The sequence below is a fragment of the Gracilinanus agilis genome, chromosome 2 (genome assembly GCF_016433145.1).
Source record: "Gracilinanus agilis isolate LMUSP501 chromosome 2, AgileGrace, whole genome shotgun sequence".
Taxonomy (NCBI): Eukaryota; Metazoa; Chordata; class Mammalia; order Didelphimorphia; family Didelphidae; genus Gracilinanus; species Gracilinanus agilis.
Window position 1 is genome coordinate 583,682,417 of NC_058131.1, and position 20,137 is coordinate 583,702,553.

General features: G+C 33.5%; 1 protein-coding gene across 2 annotated transcripts in view; it reads left to right on the top strand.

Annotated features, from left to right (window-relative positions):
- Window positions 1–20,137, top strand: part of TARS3 (threonyl-tRNA synthetase 3) — a 39,151-nt gene that overhangs the window by 14,760 nt on the left and 4,254 nt on the right. The window contains exons 5-16 of one of the 2 annotated variants that reach the window (XM_044665402.1): window positions 46–167; window positions 3,103–3,220; window positions 4,305–4,369; window positions 6,116–6,194; window positions 6,681–6,827; window positions 7,537–7,635; window positions 11,526–11,692; window positions 12,534–12,696; window positions 13,468–13,605; window positions 16,000–16,077; window positions 16,166–16,266; window positions 18,772–18,876. In XM_044665402.1, coding sequence (XP_044521337.1) covers window positions 46–167; window positions 3,103–3,220; window positions 4,305–4,369; window positions 6,116–6,194; window positions 6,681–6,827; window positions 7,537–7,635; window positions 11,526–11,692; window positions 12,534–12,696; window positions 13,468–13,605; window positions 16,000–16,077; window positions 16,166–16,266; window positions 18,772–18,876 — 1,382 coding nt within the window. The remainder of the gene's footprint in view (window positions 1–45; window positions 168–3,102; window positions 3,221–4,304; window positions 4,370–6,115; window positions 6,195–6,680; window positions 6,828–7,536; window positions 7,636–11,525; window positions 11,693–12,533; window positions 12,697–13,467; window positions 13,606–15,999; window positions 16,078–16,165; window positions 16,267–18,771; window positions 18,877–20,137) is intronic. The other variant, XM_044665403.1, reaches the window with a different exon arrangement.

A 20,137-nucleotide genomic window follows, 5' to 3' on the forward strand; every position in this document is an offset into this window, starting at 1 on the left:
TGAGATTTTTAAACAATATGGATGCTTTCTTTATATGGTCCATAGGTATACTGGCATTCTAGTGCTCATATTCTTGGAGAAGCAATGGAAAGTTATTATGGAGGCTGCTTATGTTATGGCCCACCTATTGAAAATGGATTTTATTATGATATGTTCATTGAAGACAGGTAATATTTGGTTAATTTAGTGCTTACTGTGAGTATATTAAATATCAGTTATACTGATGAATGTAAGAATATTTTTTATCATTTTTTGGAGGATATTCATTTTAGTTAAAGAAACATTAAAGATTTAACATATGCAGATCACTGTGCTAGATAATTGGGTAAGATGAGTTTAATTTAAAGATATTTTGAAGAGGCTTAGAGTCTGGAAGGGGGTCAAAATATATATATATGCACACATATATATATATATATATATACACACACACATGCAAAAACCTGATTACAAAATACTATATAAGTGCATTCAAAATGTAGAAATAGAGTGCTTTGTGAAATCCAAGGAGAGAAAACAGTTAGCAACAGCATAGCCAAATGCTAGATCCATAGAAACTGCTTAAGAAATACTTGTGAATGAAGGAATTTGGGGTGGGTGGAAATCCGTGACAAGTTCTTGAGGAAGTAGCATTTGTGTTCTGCTTTAAACATGAACAGAAATGCATCTAAGAGTGCACAGAGGCATGGTGCTCGGGAACTGTGTGTAGAGGGGACCTTAAGGGGACCTTAAGAGATAACAAAAGGAACCGGAGATGTAGGACTCGCACTTAGGAACGAGGCTGGGCCTGGTTATGTAGTCAGTTAATAAGCATTTACTAAGTGCTTCTTCTGCACCAAGCACAATGCTAAGTGCTACTAGTAGACATGCAAGCAGAAAGAAAAATAGTCCTTGCTCTCAAGGAGCTCACATTCTTTTTTCTTTTTAAAAAATATTTTATTTTCTGAATTACATGTAATAACAATTTTCTACATATGTTTTTTTGAAGTTATACAAATTATCTCCTTCCCTCCCCGCTCTTGGAGGTAGTAAGCAATTTGATCTGGGTTATACATGTATTATCATAGAAACCATATTTCCATATTGTTCATTGTTTTAAGAGAATACTCATATAAAACCCAAATCCCAAGATAAAAACACAAATAAAATAAAGTGAAAAATAGTATATTTTGCTCTGCATTCTAACAAGGAGCTTATATTCGAATGGGAGGACAACACAAAAGGCAGCTGAAAAGTTGAAGGAGGTGGGGAGGAGAAGCCTGGCACAATGCTTGCAACATAGTTTAATAAATACTTATTGAGGGGCAGGTAGGTAGCACAGTGAATACCAGGTCTGGAATTAGAAGGACCTGGGTTCAAATTTGATCTCAGATACTTCCTAACTGTGTGACCCTGGGCAAGTCACTTACTCCCATTCCCCAAGCCCTTACCACTCTTTTGCCTTGATGCCGATACTCGGGATCTATTCTAAGACAGAAGGAAGGGCTTTTAAAAAGTGTTTATTGACTGACTTTCTGAGAAGGTACTCAGGTTTGTGAACATGGTAAAGAAAGTTCATGGAGATGAGTCAGCAGTGCATCTGGAGGGTAGGGAGTAAGATGCTGTACATTAGCATAAATCTATGACCAGTGCTGGAAAAACAACTCAGTGCTCAAGCCGTGTTAGATATAGTGGGCCAGTGAAGTTATCTTCGACTTACTCTTAGATTAATTAAAGAATTCTGAATTCTGGTTTTAATTTGGGGATGCCAATTTGAATTTTAAATAGTAGGTTAGTTGTATAGCTATTTTAGGTCAATTTTTTATGGAGAGATATGCTGTGTTCTTAAAACCATATGTATAATAAAAAGAAATGATGAAAATTTAGCTTAAGTACAACGAAGTACGTGTGTTTAGTTTATAAACATGAACACGCATTTTCTTCAGCACCTACTATGTGCCTAGTACTATGCTTGACACTGAAAAAAAAAAAAGAAAGCCAATTCATGGTTTCTGACTGTAAGTAGGAAACTAATCACTCATTATCCAGACTCCTTTAGAGCATCAAATATCATAATTTGACAAGATAGACTATTAAAGGGAAAAAGCAGGTAGAGAACAACACAAATCAACACGTAATTTAGTTAGGCAGTAATTCAGGAAAGGGAAAGATAAATATAGTCTAGAGGAATTGGTGAAGACTTCAAAGAACTTCATATAAATAAAAACTGAGAAGGACCTGGAAAGATGATTTAGATAAGTTGAAGGCCAGAATGGAAATTTTCCAGAAAGTGGAAATTATGAGAACCAAAACAGAAATCAGTATATTTATAGGTATTTTAAGGTTAGTAATGATTTCAGCTTCAATTTGTTTTTCACATAAGATTTAAATTGCTTATTCTACCTTTTATATTTTAAGTTTGGCAAATGTTGCCTTAATTATAATAGAACTATTTTATTCAAGTATTAGGATCACAGGCTTAGAATTGCAAGGCTAAAATAAAAAAATTATTTCAGGGGGTGGGTAGGTGGCTCAGTGGATTGAGAGCCAGGCCTAGAGATGGGAGGTCCTAAGTTCATATGTGGCCTCAGACGCGTCCTAGCTGTGTGACCCTAGACAAGTCACTTAACCACCATTGCCTACCCTTACCTTTTCTGCCTTAGAACCAATACACAGTATTGATTCTAAGACGGAAGGTAAGAATTTAAAAAAATTATTTCACTTTTTACCTCATTTATCATCAAAAATGCTAAGTAAAAAATGTCTATAATTTGACTTTGAAGTGAGAAATTTTAAAGGTTTAACTAATAGAACATTTGGTTATGTCAAGACAGCAGTGTCCCTTGAATAAAAAATTATAGCTACAGGGAAAAAACTTTTGTTGTTTTCTTACGGGCTAGCAGAATAATTTGTTGTTCTCATCAATTATTTCTGGGATATAGATAAATGTTCATAGAATCTTTTTTTCCATTTGTGAAATAGAAATGTCTACTTTTATACATAAATTTAAAAGGATAAAACCACTAAATTTTTGTGCTTATAAAATGTAACAGAGTAATCTTCTCAAAGTTAACTTTTATTCTTATTCTGGTTAACAAAACAAAAATACTATTTTCTCTTTAGAGGAGTATCCAGTACAGAATTTCCAACATTAGAGAACATGTGTAAAACTATTATGAAAGAGAAGCAACCTTTTGAAAGATTAGAAATCAAAAAAGAAATCCTTTTGGAAATGTTTAAGGTAATTTATTGAAACACTCTTAATATATAAAAGCTTTCAACTCATGCATTTAAAAATAATGTAAATTCTTTAGCAATTATTACAAAAAAAACCTCCCAATTTCTTTAACATCTGAATTTTTTTTTTAGATTATTTGACAATGGGTTCTGTGAGTAGATGAATAGAATCTTTAACTCCAGCATCCATGTATTTCCTGAAATAATTAAGAGAGGGATGTCTATCCTAGAGCTATTGGTGGAAAGAAAGTTGTTGAAAAGTGTTAAATCTCCCATGTAAAACTAAATAAATTAAGTCCTTTGGAATAAAGGATCACACATTCTTCCCTGAATGATACTTAGCTTTTATTTCTGATAGACAGGTAAGTATAAGCAAGTGAATAATTTTTCTGGTTTTTTTTTCCCAGCTTAATTTTGTAAGGACATTTTCTTTATTCAACTATTTTTTTATAACTAAATATATAATCTCAATTTTTGCTGTTTTTTCTTAGTTTTCTCATTGTTTTTCTTTTAAAATATAAGATAGGCATAAATCTGCATTCCTATCTTTTGCCTATGTCTATGTGTTCTTATGACCTCTTTGTTTATATTGATAAGTTTTATTTTAAAAATTATACATTAGAAAAAGCAAAAATATCATATTCCAGATACTGCACAAAGAGTGAGGAATTTGTTCATTTGGGTTATAAAAATGGTTTCAGTATTCTACTTGTTAATGCATATGTTATGGCTGCTTTAAGGAATACAGCCCAATAAAATCTTAATACAGGAGAAGAATTTGTCAAATATTTCTTTCTTCATATTTGTAGGTATGAAGCCAAAATGACACTGAGAAATTAGTCCTTTCATAGCTACATCCACTAAATAGATATTTACTATAAATACCTCATGCCATGCAAAAATAAAGAGAGAACATACAAAATAAATATTTTGCCATTAGTTTTTTTGGTGTTCCTCTGTGTTTAGGTAAATTAATAATAAAGCTTTACCCTGTGACCTTTTTTCTACATTCAACTTAATATATTTTTCCTGATTATAATTATTTTTATTTAGTTTATGTGTTAATAATATGCATATTTTCTTTGTAGTATAATAAATTTAAATGCCGCATCCTGAATGAGAAGGTTGACACTCCAACTACCACAGTGTACAGGTAAAGGGCATGTGATTAAAAAATAGCTCATTACTACATTCTCTATTATTAGGAAGCTCTAGAAAAATGTCACTCTTAAGGCATTATTTTGTACTTTTAAAAGTACAAAATCATTTTTTAAGGACACACTTAAAAATCTCTGGCTTATGTAATTAAAATGATTGAATGAAGAAAAAATATGTATAGTTTTAAATAATACTATACTAGTATGCGTACCTAGGTAAGGCCTCAATGTCCTTAGTGTGGAGTGTTTTCATCCTCTACTCTCATTTATCAGGTAAAACTGGAAAGCCTTTTTTTTCTAGTTGTTGAAATTGACTGCCTCTTTTCTGGTAGCTGAAGTTGTGTTCTCTAGATGAGCTAGAATTTTTTACACTTAAGAAAGATAAATGTAAGTATAATATGAAAAGGTTGTACAATATGCTCTCCAAGGTTCCTTCTAGCCTAAAGTTCTGAGAAGTAGGAGGAGATACTACTAGGCCTCTGTTTTCACTCTGTTCTGGCAATGTTCTTTCTCGTTGCTTTTTTCTGCCCCATACTGTGCTTTTACCTTATTGCCCAGAATTAAAAGTGCCAGCCTTTTGAATAAGGGAACTGATGTACATTTTGCATACATGGGTCAGCCAGTGATTCACTGACTATTTGGCAAGGACTTGTCTCCTCTTCCTAGCCAGTGGCGCAACACTTGACAAGGCAAGCTGGTAATCTGCAAGCTTTTCTGTGAAAGTCAATTCTACCTTCCCAGCCTTCCTTCTGCCTTTGGTGAGAGCTTTGATCTTCACCTTGCAGCTATAAAATCTGTTTTATAATTTCCCTCCCATTCCATCATTTTTCACAGGAAAGGGCTTTGCAGTGCCATGGATTTGGTGATATTACTAGAAACAGCTTGAACCTTACAAACCGTGAAATATGTCAGTATACATATTTTCTTTATATTATTTTAAAAATTCACTGATTTTACCACACTGGGTTTTCCTATTCCACTTTGCTTCTTCTCTAAATGTTTAAACTTCAGTAAGCCTTATATATTTGGAAATTTTGTTTTTAGAAATTGGTGAAAATATATTCAATGTATAGGAGAACAGATCATCTCTATTCATAAAATATAAAAAATTCAAATTTCATGCATGTTGGGACTCGCTTTGTTCATGGGTTGACTACCTAGCACAAATAGGTTTTGATGATGGTGTTTTCTATGCTCTAATAATTTAACTAATTTCCATGTGTAAATTACTATTTGGTCATATTTCAGTAAGCTGGAGAGCAGTAAACTTACAGAACTTCATTAACTTTTATATAAAACAGTAAAATTCAAAGTTCATTTTCAAAATGGAGTTTTGCTCTTCATGAAATCTGGCCTAGGTATATATGCTAGAGAAGCAACATGGCATCATGGAAGAAGGAGTTTTGGATTAGAGTCAGAAGGAGTGGGTTCAAATACTGATTCTTACTACATGTGTGATTTTGGACAAGCGATTTAACTTGTCTGTGCAGTTTTCTAAATTTAGATTAAATCATTACCTTCTTCCTATCAGATATTGAAAACTTATACATAGAATTTGATTTTAAAGATTGGGAAAAGGCAACAAAGTTTCTCCTCCAATAAAAAAGAAAAGAAAAAAAGAAAATTGCTATAACATTTTACAAATATATAAAAACCAACACAGTAAAACACATGGTGGTATATAGGTATGCTGAATAAAATAACAATAATTCTAACTGAATATCTCAATAATTTCATTATAGGTGTGGTCCACTGATTGACCTTTGTAGAGGTCCACATGTAAGACACACTGGAAAAATTAAAGCCATAAAAATATTTAAGGTAAGGATTTATATTTCTAATACTAACAGAAAGCAAATCAAATGCTAGGCTGTTGAATTTCTTTAAAATCTGCCCATCCTATTATTTTAAAATATTTCATTTTCTTTACTTGGTCTTTGCTTTTGCTTCTGGGAATAATAAAATTTAATATTTTGTGGAATCTTTATTTGACTAGTTATTATATGTAACCTCTATTTTTTTCTTTCTACATTATTTCATGATGTTGCATCATATGCTGTAATTTAGTATGAGTTATTTTAATATTTTCTTGTATATTGGACTTTAAAATTTTTAATCTTCTTGGGGCATATACTTAGCAAGAGATTTTGACTAAGAAAATAAAATCCTATAGTAAAAGCCTCATTCACAGCCTCAGTATCTATATCACAATTATTAAATTATAAATGGGTTAAAAAGTAGTTTTATTTCTCAAGTGTTTGTTATGGTTGCTGAAATATTACACATTCCTTTCTGTTTGAATATTAGAATTCCTCAACCTATTGGGAAGGAAAGGCTGATATGGAGACTTTGCAAAGAGTCTATGGAATATCCTTTCCTGATAATAAGATGATGAAAACTTGGGAAAAGTTTCAAGAAGAAGCAAAAAATAGAGATCATAGGAAAATTGGAAAGGTATGTCCCAAATATATAATTGCTACTAATAAAATGGCATTAATCATGTCACCTTTGGTAGGCCCAATATGTGCAGGTAAAGTTAAATTTTTTAAAAATAATTTTCCCTTGTCTTATACTTTCCCATTTTGTTTGACTTCCAAAATCATAGCCAACTATTTCCTATACATGCCTCACTGTCTCACTCCAATCTCTATCCTTGCTGTACTACAATTAACATCCTATATTTTGTCAGCTGTCACTGTATATTCACTTGTTACAGATTTTAAATTGTATTTATCTTTTTTAAAAGCCTTATAATTCTTAAATAATTAAAATTATTCTATATAATATTTACTTCAAATAGGGTACTCTCTAATTAAGAGTGTCTTATGCAGAAAATCATTTCAAACTGAATTGGTTGGGTAATGATTACTCTTTCTTCAAAATTCTTTAAGAATCAATAATTTCTTCATAGGATCCATATCAGCCATTGCAAAGTAAGAAAACTAAAAATGTGTAAGAAAATAAAAGAAAAGAAAAAATGAAAGTTAAATAATGCAAAGAAAAATCTAATTTTAAAAACTATTAAAAAGAATTATGTTTTCATATATGAGATGATATAGAAGCATGGATTATGTAATAGAAATTTTCTGTTTTGCACCTGGCATATTATGAGTATTTAAATTTTAAAAAGGACTAAGCTTGAAATATACTTATTTTAATGTAGGAACAGGAACTTTTCTTTTTTCATGATCTGAGCCCTGGAAGCTGTTTTTTCCTCCCAAGAGGAGCTTTTATCTATAATACACTCATGGACTTTATAAAAGTAAGTGGATTTATTATATTTTACAATATTGCTTTGTTAGCATTTAGTATCTTGATTTTAAGTGCACAAATTAAGAAATATCAGTCCCTTTGCCCTTTATTTTTCTTTTTTTTTAGTAAACATAGGTAAAGAAAAATTCCAAACCACAATTTTGATTTCAGTGTGTTAGTCATTTTCAGGCTAATATTTCTTCGTAGGATCTAGAATTAAAAATGACCTTCAAGATCATCTAGTTCACCTCCTTAATTTTATATATGAGGAAACTGAAGCCCAGAGGGGTGGAGTAAGGTAATATGCCCAACCTTATATACGTAGAACAGAGAGCTAGGATTAGAACATGAGTCATCTAACTTTCAGTCCTAAGAATTTGTTACCTGATTTTTCTTAAAAATTGAAGTATTTCTTTTCTTTTAGAAAAATGTAAATGTTTGGATTTTCCCTAAACATATATTTTCTAAATTACATATAAAACCTATATACGAGGGGGCAGCTGGGTAGCTTAGTGGAGTGAGAGTCAGCCCTAGAGACAGGAGGTCCTAGGTTCAAACCCGGCCTCAGCCACTTCCCAGCTGTGTGACCCTGGGCAAGTCACTTGACCCCCAGTGCCCACCCTTACCAATCTTCCACCTATGAGACAATACACCGAAGTACAAGGGTTTAAAAAAAAACCAACCTATATACGAAATCAAAGATCAAAATTATATTCATTAAAGACAATGATAGATTATACCATTGTTTCATTTTGTCTATGTATCTGTTGCCTAGCATGCCTTTAAAATTTTTTAATTGACATTTTTTATTTTTATATAGTCTTCATTTCAAAATATATCCTTACCCTTCTCCACCTAAAGAGTTCTCTCTTGTAAAAAAAGAGAGAGAAAAAATAATTCGGCAAAACTAACTGACATATCAACAGGATCTGAAACTATATACAAAGTTCCCCACCTCTGCAAAGAAAGGAGGGAGATATATTTGCTCATCTCTTCTTGGGAGCCAAGGTTGGCCATTATAGTTATAACAGTGTTCCATTTTGCTTTAGTTGTTGCTGATTCCTCTGACATTGACATAATCAATATGTTTATTATTCTTCTGCTTAAGCTTACTTTACTTCCTATTAGTTCATTCAATTCTTCCCTTATATCCCCATATCCTTCAAATTCATCGTTTATGTACACCAATGTTCCATTGCATTTATGGACTACAATTTAGCTATTTTTTCTCTCTCTTTTTTTTTTTTAACTCTTACCTTCCGTCTTGGAGTCAATACTATGTATTGGCTCCAACGCAGAAGAGTGGTAAGGGTAGGCAATGGGGGTTAAGTGACTTGCCCAGGGTCACACAACTAGGAAGTGTCTGAGGCCAGATTTGAACCTAGGACCTCCTATCTCTAGCCCTGGCTCTCAATCCACTGAGCTACCCAGCTGCCCCAATTTAGCCATTTTCTAATCGATGGGCATCTATTTTGTTTCCAGTTCTTTTCTATTTAAAAAAAGTGCTGTGGTGAATATGTTGGTATATATGAAACATTTTTTTCCCTCCTATATTTAACCTCCTTGGAATATATGCCTACTAGTGGGATCTCTGGATTAAAGAGTATGGACATTTTCATTACTTTCTTAGCATAATTCCAAATTGCTTTTCCAGAATGGTTATACCAATGCACAACTCCATCAACAGTATATTAGTGTGCTTGTCTTCTGGAAGACTCTCCAGCATTAACTACTCCTATCTTATGTTGCCAGTTTTCTAGGTTTGAAGTAAAATCACTTACTTGTTAGAGTCATTCGAATCAGTCTTTCATATAATTGTTACAGTTTGCAGTTTTTCTTTTGAGAGCTTTTTGTTTATATTGTGGTGCAATACACTATTGCACTACAATATCCTCTGACCACTTACCCATTGAACAATGGCTCTTGGTTACATACATTTGTGTTAGATCTCTACATATTTTGGACGCTATACCCTTATCAAAGATAATTGTTGGGAAACACTTTTCCTAACAGACAGCTTCCTTTATCTTTGTTGCATTGATTTTATTTGTGAAAATGCTTTTTAATTTCATGTAATCAAAATGATCTCTTTTGGGTTGTTTTGTGATTATCTCTTTCCTTTGTTTGGATAGGAATTCTTCCCTTAAATTAAGAGAGTGCCTTATAAAAATATGCATCCAAAAATATTTTAAGTACAGACCAGTACATTGTGCAAGGCACTAGATGAAGTCCACAGTTTAGATAACTCATGGGCCTTGTCCATGTGGAGTTTAGTCTAGTAAGAAGATATAGACACATAAACAAAAACAAGAGTATAAAACAATACATGAGTACATTAGAAAAGTGCAAATAAAGTAGTTCAAAGTCATTACTGCTTACAAAGTCAAAGAAGCCTTCCTAAAGAAGGTAGCATTTCATTTGGACCTAAATGGATAAGAGAGAAGGAAAACATCTTAGACACAGATATCGGGGTAAACAAATACAGAGAACTGGGGAAATGTGGGGATGTGGGAGTGACTGGAAAGTAGTACAGTTCATCTGGGCTCTTACATAAAGGGGAATTTATTATGAGATAAGACTGGAAATGTAGAGTAATTTAATTCTCTCTTGAATAGCAGCAAAGGAGTTCAAAATTTACTTATTAGACAGTAAGGGACCATTAAACAGAAGTGATTTGGTGTTTTGCAAATAATAGGCACTTATAGTACTTCCCATGCAAAGAAGAAAGAAGAAAAAATTCTGTATTAGGTACAGAGGATTAGAGCATTTCATTATACATGTTGCCCAAAAGTCCAATATGCACAGGCTTTCTTGCTCTAAAAACAAAAAGAATTCAAGAGAAAGATCTTCTTGAGAGCTAATTCTCATCTCCAGTGATTCCATTATGGGAATTGTTGGGAAACAGGTGTTCTATGGTAGACTTCATTAGTTGATGAAATACAATAATGTATGTAAATTGTTTTCAAAATGACACGTGTCAGTTATTATTTTCTATCATTAATCATTATTACCATATATATGGGGAGAGCTTTCTACTTTTAGGTAATAAACTTTCACCACTTAAATTTTTATAGTTTAAAATTTTTCAGTTTTTTTCCTACCCCAAAGAAAAACCTTTAAAATTAAAAAGTAGCAAAGACATGGAATTTAGGCATAATGAATCTTGGTCACAAACTATCCAAAGAATATAAAGTATATTACTTTTTAGTCTAGAATAGTCAGAGAAAAGGTATTAATAATTACTATTTTAGTTAATTGAAAATTAGCATATATAGTAACCCATAGATGGATTTTAGTTTTAAAAAATTAGATTGCAATGAAATGTTTAACATAGAACCATGACAGATAAAAATATTTTTGTATTATTCAAAAGCACAGCAGGATCTTTTGTTGTAATTATGACCTTAGAGTCATCATTATGAGATTTAGTAATCTTTGAATCATATTCTAGGTGGATAATGCATAGGGCAATGGGCTTTACCCCATGTTGTACCCTAGGAATTAATTTTTAAAAAAATCTTTAAAAAGTGCACCTTCCTCCTTGCATTGGAGAGGTGGAGAACTTTAGATGTGGAATGTTACATATGCTAAGTAATTGATGTGTTGGTTGAAATGCCAAAAAAAAAAAGTCCACTATATCAAAAAAATTTATTCCCTTATATCTTCTTGTATAATTGTAATTTGTCCCTTTTAAAAAAATAGAGTAAAGGAACATACAATTTTCTGATCATTTGGAATTTGGATTTATAGCATTTTACTGTTTCTTAAAGCAAAGGCTCATTTAGCCAATGATTAATGTTGGATATGATCATAAGTGATAAAAATATACATTGTTAGTCTTATTTTGCTTGAATGAGATTTACTCTTTAATTTTCTTCTTTAACTTAATGTATTTTGTAGGAGGAATATCATCGGCGTAATTTTACAGAAGTCATATCTCCTAATGTCTACAACAGTAAACTCTGGGAAACATCAGGTCACTGGCAGCATTATAGCGAAAATATGTTTTCTTTTGATATTGAGAAGGAGACATTTGCACTTAAACCCATGAACTGTCCAGGGCACTGGTTAGTATTTTCAGTCTAATTTAAAATGGTCAAGCTTATTAAAATTAATATTTAACTTTATGTATCTTTGTGAATATGTTTTATGAATGTCTTACATTTATGTGTTACTTTTTTTGTTTATGTAATTTCTTCTGATGAGGTCTTTTAAAAAGATTCTTGGTAAAATTTTAATTGGTTTATTTCATAACTTCTACTTTAAAACATGATTAATCATGGCAAGAGTAGAAAGATAACCGGAAAGTTTGAAGTTTTTGTTTTGATGGTTGTGAGGGAGATTCTTCTTAGGAAATAATTTTTATTCTTATACTTGAATTTTGTCAATCAACCAGCATTTATTAAGTATCTGCTATGTGTTAGGCCCTATGCTGGTTGATTCAAATGATGAATGATTCAAAAATCAAAACATGAAACAATACCTACATTTAAGTTGCTTTCATCATTCTCTCTCTCTCTCTCTCTCTCTCTCTCTCTCTCTCTCTCTCATAGAGGAGATGGTATATAATACAATTATGAGGCTTAAATGATAGTCTTAATGAGCTCTCAAATGATAGGTTGTAGAAAAATTGGGATATTCTAGGAACATGGAGTTAGAAGAGCTTTCCGGAGATGAGGAATCCTTTTGGCTATCTATTTAATATGACTTAATCTCAATCAATTAGCCTCAATCTGATGCTGTGACTAAAACTCATAAGAAATGAATGTCATTATCCTGTCGCCTCAAAGCAGGTCGGAAAATTCAAGATTCTCATCTTGAATTTCAATTTTAGGCTGATATTATTTAGAAAATCACTTGCTTTGTTCTGTGTTATGTAAAACTTTCATATAACTGCATCTCTTCCAGTTTGATGTTTGCTCATCGTCCACGTTCCTGGAGGGAAATGCCTATCAGACTAGCGGATTTTGGGGTCCTTCACAGAAATGAACTGTCTGGAACTTTAAGTGGTTTAACTCGTGTCCGACGATTCCAGCAGGATGATGCACACATTTTTTGCATGATGGAGCAAGTAAGCAAAAATACAAAGCCGAACTGAATCAATGGAATAGCAATCTGTATTATATTTTTCTCTTGTTTTAGTCTTTTCATCTTCCTTCTAAAATGGTAACTTTCATTTTAATTGATCATGGTTTTATGAATATTTTGTCCATTGTTTCTATTTTTCTGGAATTACTTATAACTAAAAGCTCATTTTCTGAGATATAAACATCAATAATAATGAAACTGTGAAGCATAGAAAGAGTGATAATTACTAGAGATTTCTTAGAAATTTTATTTCAGAAATGCACTTACTATATGCTTTTTTAATAAGCCCAATTACCAGCTAAAGTAATCCAACAAGTAATTTTAGTTGTTGTTGAATCACTTCAATCATGTCTGACTCTTTGTAACCCCATTTGGGGTTTTCTTGGGTAAAGATACTGGAGTGGTTTGCCATTTCCTTCTCCAGCTCATTTTACAGATGAGGAAACTGAGGCCACAGAATTAAGTGACTTGCCTGGGGTTGCACATGTAGAAAGTGTCTGAGGCCAGATTTGAACTCAGGCCTTTCTGATTCCATCCCAGTGCTCTATCCACTAGGCCACTTGGATGCTCATAAGTAATTTCATTGGGGTATGTAATTTTAGTAGTGTGTGATAAAGTGAATTGTCTAGAAACATACTGCAATTTTGGACATTTTTCTAATTTTAAAAATATTTCAGTAGTTTTGAAGAAATAATAGGTAGCAATATTTAACATAAAGTATTTATTTTAAATTCTCCATTTGGTTAAATTTCAGATTGAAGAAGAAATGAAGGGATGCTTAGAATTTTTACAATCAGTTTATACAGTATTTGGATTTTCCTTTCAATTAAATCTTTCTACACGGCCTGAAAACTTCCTAGGAGAAATTGAAATATGGAACCACGCTGAAGAGGTACAAATCAAAAAAAATTGCCATTTCCTTTTATTTAGTTCCTTTTGAGTACTGATTACTTTGTAATGGCATTTTTTCCATTATTATTTCTTTTCCCATTATTATTTACTTTATCTTCCCATTATTGTTTATAAGCCAGGCCAGGTGGCTTGTGGGTTATTTTACACATCATGAGAATTTACTCAGTGATTTGATCATCATTTTGTATTTATTCATGTTTTAAAGTTTGAAAAGTTTTTATATAAATAAAAAATATTGGCAAGGTTAGAAGGAAAACAGAAAATTAGGAAAAAAAAATTTAGAGATAGCCTCTTGGATAGAGATCACATATCTAAAATATATAGAGAACTTTGTCAAATTTTTAACAGTAAGAGCCATCCCCAAGTTGATGAATGGGCAAAAGATATGATCAGAGAAAGACATATATATAGGCATACTGTGTGAACTTAATATAAATTTGTATCTCTATTTCCTTTTATAAAGGAAAGCTTTGAAAATCCATTTTGGCTCCCCTGCTTCCTGAATACTTCCCTTTTGTCCCACAAGGTTCCTAGCCTTAGAAGACTGGCCTCTGACCAGGACTGAGGTCAAGTCTGTCTAACCATGGAGACTCAGAAGGAGTGAGTTAGGGATTGAGGAAGCAGCAAGGTATTCGCTTGCTTACTGTGTCTGGGGACTTGCCTGGTGGGGCAGCTTGTGCATGGCCTCTGGGGTAGGTAGGAGCATGCTGGCCTTTTGACTCTTCCTGTCCTCTCTTGGCTAACAAAGGGAGATAGGAGATGAGCAGCAAACTTGTAGCCAGTGACTATGCCTTTATCTCTCTCCAACTTTCATTATCCAATAAATAATTATAAATTAATATACAATCTCCAGAGAATTTTAATTCTAACAATATGGAAAATTCCTGAAATCACTACTGATTAAAGAAATACAAGCCAAAACAATTTTGAGATATTTTCTCATACCCTTCAGATTGGCTAAAATGACAGAAGGCAAAATGACAAATGTTAGAAGGGACGTGGAAAAATTAGGACTAACAACACAGTTGGTGGAATTGTGAATTGAACCAGCCATTTTCGAGAGCAATTTGGAATGACACCCAGAGAGTTATAAAGTTGTGTATACTCTTAGACCTAGCAATACCATTGCTGGGTCAATTTCCCAAGGAGATCAGGACAAAATAAATAAATGTAGTAAAATAAATTGATATACATATTAAATGCACTCTCTTTACTGATGATTCTTGCTTAAACTCCCAAGTGACATGCATATTCAATATAATTTTTTTGAAGCATCCTGCATACAACATGGAAAAAATAAAACTACTGTAAGAATTTAAAATTTATGTTTTATGCTAATATGAAGATTCTTTAGTAATATTGTGGTCGCTGATTTAAAGATATTATAACTAAAGTCAAAATGATCTTTGGTAGCTTTATTTACAAAGAGGTGGAAAGAGTGAAAGTGGGAAAATGTAAGAAGAAAGCAGAGAATTATCTAGCCTATCACCCTAAGCACTGCTCTGGTGTGGGGCTCAGCCCTGGCAGGGCTTCTCCACGTTCCTTGTTCCCAGGTGGGTTTTCTGGTAATTCTCAGCCAGAAGTCTGGTGGTGTCCTCAGGAAGGGTTCTACCAATGCAACCTTCTCTAGGAAAGGAAGACCTCTCGGGAACCAATCTCTCCAGAAACCAGGAAAAGAAGGCCAGCTATTAACCTACTAAAGGCGAAGTCCTACAGTACTGAAGTCCAAAGGAGAAGATCCAGGAGCAGTCCTCCAAGAAGCAGTCCAAGAGCCAAAGTCCCAGCTTGAAGTGAAGCCAAAGACCAAAGTCAAGCCCAAGTCCCTTGGACAGGAAGTTCAGGACTTTTTATAGTCCGTTTTCTACATCACTTCCTGTCCCTTCCTCCACTTTACAGGAACCAATTGCAGTCTTTCAGTTTGCCTAGCACTGCCCAGGGACAGGGCTGTGGCCTTTGGAGTTGTCACCCACTTTAGCAAGTGACTTGTGAACACTCTTTTTTTTTTTTTTTTTTTTTTTTTTTTTAATTTTAAACCCTTAACTTCTGTGTATTGACTTATAGGTGGAAGATTGGTAAGGGTAGGCAATGGGGGTCAAGTGACTTGCCCAGGGTCACACAGCTGGGAAGTGTCTGAGGCCAGATTTGAACCTAGGACCTCCTGTCTCTAGGCCTGGCTCTCAATCCACTGAGCTACCCAGCTGCCCCTTGCGAACACTCTTACTTAGTGTTAAGTAGGGGTGCTTAAGTTTTTGATTGATTAACTTAAAAATAACTTAAAAATTACTTATTGATCGACAAAGGAAGTTTGATTCACTCTTCACAACTACCATGCAATAAGGGATTATAGTGTTCTCTTCTTTTTTATATATATTAGCAACTTCAAAACAGCTTGAAGGAATTTGGAAAACCATGGAAATTAAACCCAGGAGATGGAGCATTTTATGGACCCAAAGTAAGTAAAACAAATTCCTTCTCAAACAACTTATGAAAAGGGGGTTGAAAAATCCTTTTTATCTTACAAAAAATAATTTAATTTTCAGATTGACATCAAAATCAAAGATGCTATTGGCAGGTACCACCAATGTGCCACTATTCAGCTTGATTTTCAACTACCCATCAGATTTAATCTTACATATGTTAGGTGAGTAAATGAATTATTATCATAAATACTATACCAATTTTGATTGTAACTGTCATTTGAATGATATCAGTCTCTTACTTAATAAAAACAAGAATATTAGACTAGACCTACTTCCTCACCCGAAACACAGTAGGTACTTTGTAAATGCTTATTAATTGATTAGATTGACTGTTCTCTCATCACTTAAAAAAAAATCAGAGCTAACATTTTCTTTCCTTCTCCCAGCCCAATTAAGAGATAAATGATGCCAACATATTTTCTGTTCCTTAAACTTATGACCTGAATCATGTTCATTCTTTATTCAACTACATTTAGTTTTAGGTATGCAATTTTTGCATACTAAAATTTCCATGGAAATTTCATTTTCATAAAAGTATCATGTAGACATAGTAATCTGAATGTTACTTAAGGGCCCTAAATATAATTACTCACAAACTAAAATTCTGACATACTTTAGAGGCCATGTAGTCCAAACTCATAATTTTACACTAAGGAAATTGAAGCCTAGAAAGGTTAAGTTATATGATCATTATGCTATTTGAAATGAGAAGTCCAGATCTTGACAGCACTCCAGATTTAGTCTAACGAGGACAGCAGAACTCTTAACTCCCTAGTCTTGAACACAGTGCTTTTCTTAATGCAGCCTAAATTATATTAGTAATATTCTCATTAGGGCAGAGTTCAGTAGCTCTGTCATGTCTGGAAGCCAGACCTTTCATTTCAACCTAAGTTGTATTAGCTTTTTAGACTTCCATATTGTACTATTGTTTCATATTGAGTTTGTAGCCCACTAAAATCTCAGATTTTTTTAAAACAGGAACTACTGTCTAAGTATACCTCACTCATCCTGTCCCTGTGAAGTTTATTTTTTTTTTTAATCTAAGTGTAAGACTTCTTGAAATTCATCTTATTAGTGTTAGGAATAAAATAGGGTCTGGCCAGAGTTTTAAGTGTTTATTAATAAAATGAGAGAATGAGAGGTGTGAGAGAGTGATTTAGCTTAACTAATTTAAGGTAGATCTGGTCTTAGGTTTCAGCCCAGCATGGTTCCCTCCATGCTGACTGCTAATTGCCATGCACCAGCCCAGGGAGCCCATCTGTTCAAGAGCAGAAGTAAAGAGCCTTTTCCCTTCCTATAAGAGCCTTATAACCCCCCCCCCCCCCAGCTCCTCCCTCCCTCTGTGGCAGTGATGCTCAGGTTGACACCAGGGGATACCAAGCCAGCCAGCCCATTAGATAGGACCTTACTACTCTGCAGTGTCCACCGTTGGGGTGCTGTGGTGGGATGGAGGTATTTTTCCTCACACTTTAGACTTGGCTAGTCAGGATCTTTTGACATCCTGTTTGGCATCATAATATTATCTTTCCAGCTTTGTATCTTCTATACAGTTGAGAAGCATTATCCTCTATGCTTCTCAAGTCATTGATTCAAGTTAAACAGCACTGGGTCAAAATGGATCCCAGAGGCACTCTGCTGGAAACATCCTTCCAAGTGGACATCAGACTATTAAACAATACTCTTAAGAGTTCAGCTATTCCACTAGTATCTAGTTTAGTCCATGTCTCGAAGTCTCTTTGTCTCCAATCCATCCTTTACATAGCTACCAAACTGATTTTCATGAAGGGACTATCTGACCATGCCATTCCTTCCGTAACTCCTATGGTTCTCTGTTACATCAACATCAAATATAAACTCCTGTGTTTGGCAGTTAAAAGTTTTTTACAATTCTATCCTACTTTTCCACCCTGAATGTGTATCCATGCAAACTGTGGCTCAGCCAGACTGGTTGTATACATAGCACTCCATTTCTTGCCTCCATGCATTTGCCCTGACTGCTTTCATACCTGGAATGCCCTCCCTCCTCATCTTTGTCTCTCAGAATTCCTAATTTACTTTAAACTTGGCTTAAGCACCATTCCTACATGAGGCCTTTCCTGATGCCTCATTTGCTTATCTCTTCTCCTCAATACCTCTGTATTCTGTCTTATATATAACTATTGACATTAATCTGTAAACTTTTTGACATTAGGGATTATTTTATTTTTGGCTTTATATTCCCAGAACCTAACATAGTACTTGGCACATGGTAGATACATAGTAAATGTTTATTGCTTGATTAAGTTCTTCTTTTTAGTGAGAGTTTTATCCAGATTGTATAGAAAATTTTTCTTATAGTTGCTTCTGCAAAATTAATTGAAATGCATATGCTAAAATAGACAGAAAAGTTTTAAACTATTTATTAATACTTTTTTATTTTGAGAGTTATATTTAAAAGAATTTTTGCTTTTTAATTACAGACTGGTATTCTGAAAGGGGTCGCTGACATGTTTTCAGAGAGAACCATATTTTCAAAGAAAATATAGTATATACATAAAGGTCTTAGTGCATTCCAATACTTAATATTTTATCTTTTTTGTGGAGGAGGAAATTTAACTGGAAGACAAAAATATAGTTATTATTAATAACAGAATAGAAAATATCTAACACCATAATTCTTATTTCAGTAAGGATAGTGATGATAAAACAAGACCAGTGATCATTCACAGGGCTATTCTGGGTTCAGTGGAGAGAATGATAGCCATTCTTTCAGAAAACTATGGAGGAAAATGGTAAGTAAGAGAGAAAATTTTTTTTCAAATTGAGATTATTGCTATATTTTATTTTAAAATCACTTTTATTTTCTCATATAGCACTCTGCTCTCCTTGCCCCATCTCTCTTCCCACCACTCAGTGAGCCATTTCTTATAACAAAACATAAAACAAAGGAAAAGAGAAAAGCAGGGTGGCAAAACCAACCAACATATAAACCAAATCTGACAGCGTATGAAATGTACCATCTCCTTCTGCCACGGAGGGAGATGTGTTTTCTCCTCTCTTTTTCAGGAACCAGCTTAATTGTTATATTTACATAGCATTCTCTTCCTTCCTTCCTTCTCTTCTTCCTCCCTCCCTTCTTTCCTCATTTCTTTTTTGCTTTCTCATTTACATGGTTGTAGTTATTGTATATACTGTTTCCCTGGTTCTGGTTATTTCACTCTGTATCAGTCCACAAAAGTCTTCCCACTCTATTCTGAATTCTTCACACTCATTGTTTCTTGTGGTACTGTACATCTTACTTTATTTGTGTACTGAAATGAAAAAAAAAACTTAAAAAAAGAATTTCATACACACATGTAGAGGCAGCCGATTAAATAGTATATGGCAGTGATGGGCAAACTTTTTAAAGAGGCGGCCAAAGGAAAGGAAATGCTCATCTATCAGTCTGTTTCTAAGGCAACTCTCGCAGTTTCATTGTATTGTATCCTACTCATTGTACTTGTCAGATTAGGAATAATGTCACAGGCAGGATAGAACATTTCAGGGGGCCACATCTGGCCCTCAGGCTAGTTTGCCCATCACTGGTATATGGAGTTCTGGGACTAGAGTCAGGAAGATTTGAATTTAAATCTGTCCCTAGCCACTTACTAGCTGTGTGACCCTAGGCAAGTTACATAACTGCTGTTTGCCTCAGTTTCCTCAATTGTAAATGAGGATAAAAATAGCACTTATGTCACAAAGTGGTTATATGTCTCAAATGAGATAATATTTGTAAAAGGATTTAGCACAGTGTCTGGTACATAATAAAAACTACATAAATGCTTTTTTCTTTATCTTCTACTATAGCATATTATTTAAGTAGAGATATACTGGTTTGAAATTATATAGTAGCTATGTTTTCTTAATAAAAATATTTCAAATTATACCTCAAAAATCATAAAGACAATGTAAGAGAAAAGCAAAAATGTCACATTGAAATGTATTAAACCCTGTTATTCTTTATGTTAACTAATTAGTAGAAATGAAAATTTTTTTATAGGAGTATTTTAGATT